A 10778-nucleotide genomic window follows, 5' to 3' on the forward strand; every position below is an offset into this window, starting at 1 on the left:
ACCCCCCCGTGAAAAAGAAAAAAAAAAAAAAAAAAGAAAAAAAAAAAAAAGCCCTCAGCCCATTTGAGTGTTTTGTGAATTTTAACGTAAGCAGCTGTGAGTTTGTCTCCTGGAAAACAGAATGTGATAGGAATGAGAATGAGGGGCTCTTGTCCATCTGTCTGTCTGGGGGTGGCGAGGGGAAGGAAGGTGCTCGCTGGCCCTTTGGCAACGGCCTCTGCCTCCCCCTCCCGTGCCGACGGGCGACTAGCTTGCTGGAAAGCCGGTCGTTTTCTCTGCAGCTGTTATCAGACACACAAAAGTATTTGAAGCTTGTTCCAGCTGCGAGAAGAAGGGGCGCAAAGAGAGCGAGGAGCTGCCTGGCCCCCAGCGGGGCGCAGGGTGGCGAGGGTCTCCGTGCTGGGCACGTCACGGCCGGGCAGAGCTCTCCTGGGAGCCGCAAGCAGAGCAAGAGCAAGGCTGGGACTGCCAGGACTAAGGGACGCCAGAAGGTAGAGACTAAGGATGCGAAGGGGGTGTGAATCATAGAATGGTTTGAGTTGGAAGGGACCTTAAAGATCATCTAGTTCCAACCCCTGCCCTGGGCAGGGACACTTTCCACTAGACCAGGAAGGGTCTGGTGCCCTGAGGGTCCCGGGCTGGTACACAGTGCTGGCAGAGCGGCCTATGAAGAGATGCCTGAGCCCCCGTGGCATGTGGAGAGAGCGGGACAGCCCCGTCTCTGCTCCAGAGGGACAGGTAGAGCTGGCAGAGGCAGCAGGACTTGGAGGGCTTCTGTTTCTCCCCATGGCTCCAGCGCTGGAGTTGGCACTCGGCTGTTTGCGCCGGCCCGTGTGTGTAAGGAGAGACGCGGACGGGGCCGTTTGTGAGCAATGGCTGTCCCTCCCCAGTCGCCCCGTGGTCCCCGTGTCACTGCTGCGCTGGGAGATGCACGTCCAGTGCCCAGCGGGGAGTGGGCTGCAGACGGGCACCGCTCTCTCCTTCCCCACGTGGTGGTGGAGCTGCAGGAACAGTGCGGAGGGTGAGGCTGGGAAGGGAAGGAGGAAGCTGGGAGCGGAAATGTAGCGGAAATGATTACATAGCGTCTGACTGCTGCTTGTGCTGTTGTTTTAAAAGTATCTTATTGGCATGATAACTTCCTCTGTACATCCTGTGCTTTTCCTGTTGCCTTGGACGGTGCCGGTGGCTTCGCCAGCTCACCAGTGGGGACTCGGCGTGTGGCTTGGCTGTTTGCTCTTTCTGCGCCACTTGCCTCTGACCTGGTGCGTTCCCGCAGGGAACCGGCCACCGCTCCTCCTCTGGGCTTCTGCTCCCCACCGCGGTTGCGTTGCATCCCTTTACCTTGGCACTGTTGCGGAGAAGTGCTCGCCGACCCGCTGCGGACGGGAGCGAAGGAGTCGCAGCGAGGGATTACATCCACAGTGCTGATCAGACGCCTCGGGGAAAAACCTTAAGCCTACAGAACACATAATTTTGTCATGATAGACCCCTGGGAGAAATATTTTTTCTGGTAATTTGTTGCTTTGTGCCCTGAAGCATAACAGTTTATACCCCTCATAAAGTCTTTTTCTACCCGCTATAAACATCCCTATAACTGTCCTTTTGATCTTGGTCTAAATGATATCATGCAGCAGTGAGTTCCACAGGTTAATAATGCCTTCTCCTCCCCCCCCCCCCCCCCAAAGCGATGTTGTCTGGAGCCAGGTTTCTTCATTACTTGTTTCTGCACTTTTCCTTTTACACCCTACAGCAGATAGGAGTTACCTGGCTGGCATCTCTCTCGCCATTTCTTATTCTCTGTGTCTCTCCTCCAGCTCCTCTCTCGGCTCCACTCTGGTTCTCTCCCCGCGTGCACGTCCCGTGCTGTCAGGCACTGGCGACGCAGGGCGGCGGGGGGGGCTCTCTCCCACCCTTTTGGAACCCATCACCTTCGTCTCTGCTGACAGGGCTGGGACCTGAACAGCTGTTGCGTTGCGGAGAATTGACATATCGGCTTGAACTGAGCTGTGATGTCTTCAGAGCGTCGCGGGGGCTGGCAGGGGTCATCCCGTCACCCGTCAGATGCTGGGCCAGGAGAGATGCCCGGCTCCTGCGGCGGGGTGGACGGCGGGCGGTGTATTCTGCTGTGTTGGGGCAGACCGATGCGATGGATATTTCAGGCTGGGGTGGATTGAAAATGAACACTTTGAAAAGAGCAAGACGTTCTCCAGTGATTCACGCTCCGGCAAGGCAGCGGGCCACCGGGGAGAGGTGCCGGGGCCTGTTATCATTCGGAGCACGTAGCCAGGAGAAGGGCTGGGGGAAAGAAACCCACAGGGCAGTCAGAGTTTTCCGCTTTGCGGTGCGTGTGGAGAAACACTCCTTCAGGGTTTTTTTTCTTTTCTCTCCCCTCCCCTCCCCTCCCCCCATTTCTTCCCCGCAGCTGAAGAACATTAAACACATGAAATGCATTAGCTTGGATTTTTTCCTTTCCCCTGCCCCCCTTTCTAAGCTGGGGACCTCCAGGAGGAAGAGGCCTATGAACTGACCCTGCCCAGTGCTTTAATTGACAGGTCATTAAAGATGAATGTGTGGCTAGAGAAAAATATTCAGATTGCAGGCTAGTTGTTGTCCGTGTGGGATTTTAATGATTTATGTTTCTTTCTCCTCCCCTCCTTCCTACACCCCCCCCCCCCAAACTCCAAACAAGCCAGGCACCATGGGAGGTCTCTTTCTGGATGGCGAGGAAAGCCCTGCGCTGGAAGACATCAGCAAATGGACGGTGGAGGATGTATGCAGCTTTGTGTCCAACTTGTCTGGCTGCACCGAGTACACTCAGGTAAATCTCTTAACAGCCCCGAGAACATCACGGGAGGAACGTCCTCCCTCCCATCTGTGCCTGTTTTACTTGCACCGTCCCTCCTAGGAGAAGGTATAGCTCAGAGCCCTGCAGGGCTTAAAGCTTTTTGGTGGGTTGTTTTTTTTTTTCCCCTAGTGGATTGCTAAATAGGTACTTGCTGCCGGCTAACACCCCACGAGGTGTGATGGGCCTTGCGCATGGATAGCGATGAGGAGTCCAGCGGGAGAGGATGGGAGTAGGGCCAAGGTTTGGAGGGAGCATCTGAGTTGCAGGGTTGATCACGGTTAGTGGCTCTTAGTGGCACTTCTCTCTCACTGCTTTCAGAAGCTGCCCTGTGCTCTGTCGCAGAGCTCAGCACAGCCACGGCTTTGTGCGGAGCGGCTGTGCTGAGGGTTGGGCTGTCAGGTAGTCCCTGGGTTGGGGGGGGCAGCCCCCGCGGTACCACCCAGCCTGGCAGAAGGTGCTGCGTCCTCCTGCTGCACCCAGAGCACTGTGCGGGCAGCGCGGGGCGGCGAGAGGTCAGAGTAGCCTCCACGCTTACGCTGTGGAGTGATGGTGACTGGGATTTTTCAGCTCATTATAGCAGAGTTGAAACGTCCATCAGTACTGGGGGCTTCGTAAAGCCTGCTCAGTGTGAGGTCGTGAGGTGCAATACAAAAAACAACCCTGTGTTTTTGGCTTCCGCATCTGCTCGAGTCCATTATAAATGCCCCATTGAGAAAACGCAGCAACTGCAAAGGCACAGATTGCTGAGCTGTCTGGGACCGCCTTGCAGAGAGGATGCAGCGAGCTTAGAAGGGAGAGACTGAAAGTAGCAGAGATAGAGAGGCAAAGGGCCAAAGTTCGGGACAATCCGGCCTTTCAGCAGAGAGACATCCTGGGCTGAGAACAGGTCTCCGAAGGGAGGAAGGAGAGCAGGAGTTCAGCTTCCGCACATGCCGCTTCGAGAGAGGAGCTTCCCTGACTGACAGCTAAGGAGTGCAAAGCCGTGCTTTGACATCCAGGCTGGCTGAAATCTGATTTCTAAAAATCTGCCTCCTCTTTGGCCCTTGCTGTCTCTCCCCGTTAGTTGCGTTGGGCAGATGGTCCTCTCCCAGAGCCTGTGCCCTCCCCCAGCCGCGCTGAGCAGGGTGAAGCTCAGCACCCGGCCCTGCTCCTGCTGGGGCCGCCTGTTAGGACAGCAGGGATTCGCTCTAGGAGATGCTGGTTTGGTAGTGTGCCAGGGGGAATCCCTCCAGAGGGGACGGGGAAGCAGAAACCTGGAATTGCCCCATGCGTCCCCCTTCTTGATGGGATAATGTGCTTTCAATCCAAAGTGTGACCTTCCTTGCCCCGAACCGTGATGTTCGTCCCATGGCAACGTGCTTTGTTAAAACCACGTATAAAACCAGGGCTGCTTTGGAGCAAACAGCTGTGCGTGCGTGTATTTAGGAAAGTGAATGCTTGTTAGGGAGATGGGTACATGTAACATTTCCCAAGAGGAATGACAGAGATTTGGGTTGTGCTTGGGAGTCGATCAGGGTGACCGGGTGTCAAGAGAGAAGGGGTCACTCTCTGATGATGGAAAGAGGGAGGGAAAGGACACTGGTGAAAAAAAGAGGGTGGATGGATGGGTGTTTAAGGGAGGGAGAAGCAGCGGGTCTGTGCCTGTAGAGGGGAGCTCAGGAGCTGGGTTCAGTGAGGAGGGTACGGGGATGGGTGGTGGGTTCAGGAGCGTACGTGTGGGCTGCAGTATGTGCTGAAGAGAGCTCAAGCAAAAGGCTCTAAACCCAAAATACACCGCTACTCGCATTTTGTGTTACCCCCCCCAACCCAAACGGAGTGCTCTTGCACTGGTGGTGGTTCAGCGTGTCCACATTCCTGCATTGGGGAACGAAGATCAGAGTTGCCTGGAAGCTTCTGAATTGGGCCAGTAGGAAATGTGCAGAAATCTTTAATGCGACCGCCTTGCGGAAGGCTCATCCATTTACACCTTCCGTGCCGGCTCCTGGTACACCAGTGGGGAAGAAATCAATAGCTCGCTGAGACAAAGGTTCAGCAATCTTCTCAGTGCCTTGCAGACAAAATGTTTTACGATAATGGGAGCTGCTGTAAACAGCCTCCCGGCGTGGCCTTGCTGTGTTGCGTTATGGGGAGGTGCGTGGCTTAAGGGATGATGCGTTTTTATGCACTATGGTTTCGTGCTTAACAGGTTCTTTACTATGTGCAAATGCCAGTGTTCAAGGGTGACCCAGCGCCGTGGCCCTAAGCTGCAGAGCTGTCTGTGTTCCCGTCTCCAAAACCACAGCTGCCGGGGAGGTCTGGCACTGGTCTGCGGGCTTCTGCCAGGAAAACCCAGCGAGGGTTTGGTGGTACGCTGCGCATTTAGAAACATGTTTCAGACAAACAAGACAACTTCAGCAAAACCAAAAGTTGCCATGCCTGATCTCAGCCCTCGACAATATTCAGCTTTGTCCCTGCCGTGGATCAAGACCTGCGGGACACCCAAGGGGGATGCTTTTCTCAAGTTAAGGCGCTTTGTGGAGGGTTTATAGCGCTGAGCGAAGGGAGGCTTTTGGCTCCCGGCCACACTGGCTTCAGAGGAAGGAAAAGAAATCGGTATAGTAAGTTTTGCTAGGTCAAAGAGCAGAAACACATGCTGCAGTCACGAGCAGCTTTGCTGGTGGAGTCCAGCAATAAAAAACGCTTGCAACAGCTCAGCCGCCGTGGCTCTAACAGCCACTGCCACCCTCCGAAGGGATGGCTCTGGGCTACGGTCTGCTGCGGAAAAAGAAGCCGTTAAATGAATTGAACCCCCTTCCCTCGCCACAGCGTTTAGTAATAATAACGCTACGCATCAGCCACTGCGTGGAGAGACAGCGGGATCAGGCCCCACACGCAGGCCAGTTGGGCCAGCTCCAGGATGAGCTGGGGTGTGAAAAATTGCTATGGAGGGGAGGTGTGGTTTCATAAAAAACACCAAACCAGACATCTGACTGACATCTCCCAGAACCGAGGGGAACCTGCTGGCTAAATTACCGAACGATGGCAGTTTACTCTTGAAGTATTGAGCCCGTGTGTCCAGAATAAACACCCTGGGGAGACTGGTGTGAGCATAGCCCTGCCCTATATATGAAGAATGGAGCAATAAGACCGCATATCCAGACTTTAACCTTTATAACACAGTACAGATTAGGTGGAAAACTCTTGCATGACCCTGTCATTCGAAATAGATGGAGGCAAAACAAAGTATTTTATTTCTGTCCTTAAGAACGTGTTAAAATGGTATCGTTTTGCATGGCTGGGTGTATTAGAATGTGTTCATATGAAACTGCCATTTTATAAAACTGTACTAGCCCTGCTGTCATTTCGGTGATTATACGTACGCACATCCCCCGGTTCTGCTTCGCTCAGCTGACGGGGAGAGGGGTTGGAGACTCGCTGGAGTGTTAGTGGAAACCGGCTGAGAGGCCAACGTGGGCGACTCAGTCGGATGGTGCCATGTTCAGTGGTACCGCTTGGCCACCTCAGTACGGTGGCACCGTGATATTTGTTAGTCCACGTTGCTAGAAGCGTTGGGGAAAAAAAGAAAGGGCGTAGTGCTAAAACAGCCCGGGGAGGAGGGCTCATCCTCCCCGATCCCAGTAGGTGTTCTGGGTATGAGGAGTCACTGCCAGACGGCGGGAGGGGCTGTGTGCTCCAGGCTGCCGGCGTGTTCGAGGGATGGCTGTAATGTACGGCAGGCAAAGGAGGGAAAAAAAGAAAAAGGAAAAAAAAAAAAAGGTGCAAAACTGAGTGTTGCACACGAATCCCTCTAACCTGCAGAATGTGCTCCACAGATCTGTTTATGTATTTTGCCGGGAGACTCTTTTGGAAATTAGCAGCTTTGAGAAGGAAATGCATGAACAAGCGAGTTCCTCCTTTTCAATGGCATATGCCTCACTGAAGACTGCAAATACTTTTGAAGTCTACTGGGTCAACTTTTTCCCAATATCCACACGAGTGTGAGTGACCTAGGATTTGCCAAATTTTAGATTCTTATCTTTTCTCCTATGTCTTCTGCCCTTTTTGAAGTTGGGATAGGGCTCCCTGGGCATGGCACTCTGCTTTCTCGAATCCGCTATCGTACGCTATCAGCTGGGCTTGCTCATGATGTTGCAGTAGGTCAGCAGTCGTGGTCGCTAAACCTGGGCGTGTTCCCCAGAGCAAAAACTTCATGGCCCATCCCAACATTAAAAAAAAAGTAAAAAAATAAAATAAAAATAAAAATACTGCTGTATCTAAACTGGCCCAACCAGCCCTAATTGACATTCCCGTGTATCTCCTTTTACGTGTTGGCTCCCAGCCGTGGATACAGGATTGTATAGACTTCTCGTGTTATTACTCTGCGCCTACTTCACCACTGAGGCTCTCGGAGGCTGCCTTTTCTACGGCGCCCTTCTGTGCAGCAGCAAGACGAGAGCATCAGGTATGTCACTGGTGTTTCTAAGCCTGGACCTGCGTTCCGGTTTCTTCCAGGTATTCCGAGAGCAGGCGATTGACGGCGAGACCCTGCCCCTCCTGACGGAAGAGCACTTACTGAACAATATGGGGCTGAAACTCGGACCTGCACTGAAGATAAGGTCACAGGTAGGAAAACTTCCGATGAGGCACACTTTAAAGTTGTCCCTTGCTGGAATACGGCTGTCAAGAGACATGGTTTATTCAATACAATTTATCGAGCGATAATTGTTTGTTTATTTATTTGTAATTCTGGTTTCAAGAAAGCTTTATCTGTCTACCAAAATGTAGCTCCTCATCTGGAGCCAGTCACGTAACTCTTTCAGGAAGAAAACACGGCCGCTATTCAGTGCCCAGGGGCAGAAGCAAATGGTTCAGGCCAAGTGGTGGGAGGGAGTAACAGGGATGCAGTGGGAAACTCCTAAAATGGCCCCGCTCCTGTTGGTCCCCCAAATACCGGCCAGGAAAGAAGAAAAGCCGTAAACAGGTGAGGAAGGTGGAGATGGTTTCAGCGCAGCTGAACCTGAAAGTAGTCATCCCAAAGTACCTAAAGAACTGGATAAAGTCATCTCAGGAACCAGTTGTCTCTTTTTCTGGACTGGATGCAAGTCCTTTTGCTGCTCGTTTTCCTTGTAACGAGCTGGCTCCTGGCAGTTCTCCTTAGCGAGGCTTGAAGCACAAACACATTTAACACATCTCAGCATCATCTGTTGATTACTTTCCCTCCCCAGTGAGTAATGGACCAGCTCCTTCCCTTCTCTGCTGTGCTAGTAATAGACTTGGGTACCGTTTTTCTCTCTTGCTAGTCATCGCTTACTGGTCTTGCTGATGGGCCGTGCCCCCTCCTGCCCCCCACTGCACCCCCACACCCCCCGTGCGTGCTACTCACTTGTATTTTGATACATTGGAAGTAGAAATCATATTTGCCTCTGTTGATTTAATCAAGTTCCCTCTTTTAGGGGACAGTATTTTCTCCTCAACAGACGAGTTTGCTGTGTGCCCTTACAGTAATATTTCGGCTTCGAAAAATAACCTTCCCCCCCCCCCTCCATGCCGTGGCTCCCCAGTCTCTCCCCGCTGCAGACCGCTGCGTTCCTAACGCTGCCTCGCCGCTCTCCTGCCTTCCCCGGCCGGTGGCCGCGGGCACGGGGACTTCCATTGCCATTGCCCCCATTCCCTTTGGTTGGACTCAAACCTAGAAGAACATCTCCGTTAGCTTCTTTTTTTTCCCATTTAATGGTCAGAAACCAGCTCCTGACACATGTCAGGAACAGGCTGTGCTATTCTGTTCCCTCGGGGATTATGTCACGCGAAGAGCTATGACAGCAACGTGCGTGTGCGCGTACGTGGGCTGCACAGATAGGCGCTGTTCTGGCAGCGGTTCCCGAACCCACAAGCTATACATTTGTTACATTATGTTAAAACAATAAGACCAACTTTACTACTTTGCCTACAGCCCTCCCTGTTTATGAGGGGTCTAATAAAAAGGTTCTGTGGGCAATTGTTCCCCGTGGGTCAATTCGGTAGGAAATAAAACTCTTATGTTTCTTAAAAAACAGAGAACGCCAAATAGCTCACAGACATTCGTAGATCGGATTTGGTGAGGGGAATATGAGATATGGGCTGAAACTAGAAAAACCCTGCTTCGATTTAATCAATAGTGTTTAAAGTTCTGTAATAAGGCATGGTTGGGGCGGGGGGAGTAAGTGGGGAGCGAAGTCCTGATGTTGCTAACTGAATAATGCCGCGGTTGTCTGGTTTGAACACAAGCCTGTGTTTTTGTTTAAGCCGAAATGTGAAACAGCTGTGTAGGTGCTGGAAAGTTGTGGGGCCTTTGGCCCTTGCTGGGAGGCGAGAACTGCTTCAGGAGAGTTTTCTTCGGTGCTGCCGAAGAAGGGAGAGGCTGCAGGCTAACAGTTTCCTGTGCAGTTAACAGCAGCCACCCTGTAGTCAGATTTTTTTATTTTTTTATTTTCCCTCCCTCACCCCGTTGTCCCAGCCCCCCTCACCCCCTCTCAAGAGCCATTGCTGCTCTTCAGAAGCGGATGGAGCACCGGCCTGCTGTAGGGTACCCTGCGCTGGGGGAGCAAAAGGAGAGGAGAAGTGTTGTAACAACCTGTCCATCCAGTGGCGCCTGTTAATGAACTAACAGACGTGGCAGGAGTCGGTCGTTCTCTGACAGCAGCTACAGACGGGCGCGTTCCCAACGCCGCGTGCAGCAGAGATGACCCAGGAACTGCTGCTTACCACCACTGTGTCCCACTCCCGAAGGGGATCTGGGGTCCACGGCAGGTGAAGAACACCATCCCAGCTGTCCACGTGGCCTTACCTGGCCAGGGAAGTAACAGGCTGCAAGTTTCCATAGTCCCCGGGTGAAACAGTGAGACCTGATTATTTCAGATCAGAGGCTGGACTTGGTTCGGCTTTGGGTTGCACGCGTCCTTTCAGCCCACGCCTCAGCATGGCCCTCAGTCTCCTTCTGGCCAAAGAACACAGACGGACATAAAACACAGAAAAGGGGCCGCACTGCGAGTCCCAGCGCACCTTTAGCCTGAGACGTGATCCAGGGTGGACCTTGTAGCTCCAGCTGTACTTCGGTGCCATGCACCGACGTTCCCAGTACAGCCGAGGTAGGGAGCACTACTGCCGGACAGAGTTCTTTAGAAAAAAGGAGAGAGGGGGAAACCCTCCCTGCTCCTCCCTGGTAAGTCACCAAGGTGGGGTTTTTTTGGTGAATTGGGAATGGCAGCTCTTAATTCAAATGGAGTAACACAAATCTTCTATCTGCAGTTCACTTCAGAGCACAGAACTTGGGCTTGCTACGTGAAAACGCAGCTCCTGTGGGTTTCTGAAGACAGTTTGGGCACGTTCTCATCCCTTGTTGCCTGCCTGCGTTTATTTCCTCTTGATTTTTATATTTTTTAACAGGTCGCCAAGAGAGTGGGCAGAGTTCTGTACATGGCAGGCTTCCCCATGGCTTTCCCCCTGCAACCTCCCGGTTTACGGCCGCCAGAGCGGGACCTGCCCCCAGCTGATCTCCGGCCGTCCTCCACGGGCAGCGTGGCCTCCCCGTTCAGCAGCGGCCTGCCCTCCGCCAGCCGCGTCTCACCAAAGCAGGAAAACGGAAACCCCTCCATCATCGCTGGGATCAATGACACCACGAAACCTCCATCTTAACTGCGGGACAGCTCTTGACTGCTTCTGGAACTGAGGTTCAGTTGAACAAACTGAAGGTAACGCGTTTTGAGAGACCAGGAGAGCCTCCCTCGGCAGTGTGAGACACAGGAGTGAGGAAGGGAGGTTTTTAATTTTTTTGGATGCATTTGCTTTTTGTTTAAAAAAAAAAAACACACCACAACAACCAACCAACCAACCAACAAACCAACAATCACACACAGAAGTTTTAAAAACTGTAAAAAGGGAAGGAAAGAAAACTATCCAAAGATGTACTGAGACGACG

The 10778-nt window shown here is 52.6% G+C and overlaps 1 protein-coding gene across 1 annotated transcript in view; it reads left to right on the forward strand.

The window, feature by feature from the left end:
- The window catches only part of SAMD11 (sterile alpha motif domain containing 11), a 122926-nt gene extending 112431 nt beyond the window's left edge, over positions 1 to 10495 (forward strand). The window contains 3 exon segments of the mRNA XM_009889574.1: positions 2694 to 2818; positions 7337 to 7447; positions 10247 to 10495. Of these exon segments, the coding sequence (XP_009887876.1) occupies positions 2694 to 2818; positions 7337 to 7447; positions 10247 to 10495 (485 nt within the window).
- The last annotated feature ends 283 nt before the right edge of the window (positions 10496 to 10778 follow it).

This window comes from Charadrius vociferus, unplaced genomic scaffold (genome assembly GCF_000708025.1).
Source record: "Charadrius vociferus isolate BGI_N301 unplaced genomic scaffold, ASM70802v2 scaffold477, whole genome shotgun sequence".
NCBI lineage: Eukaryota > Metazoa > Chordata > Aves > Charadriiformes > Charadriidae > Charadrius > Charadrius vociferus.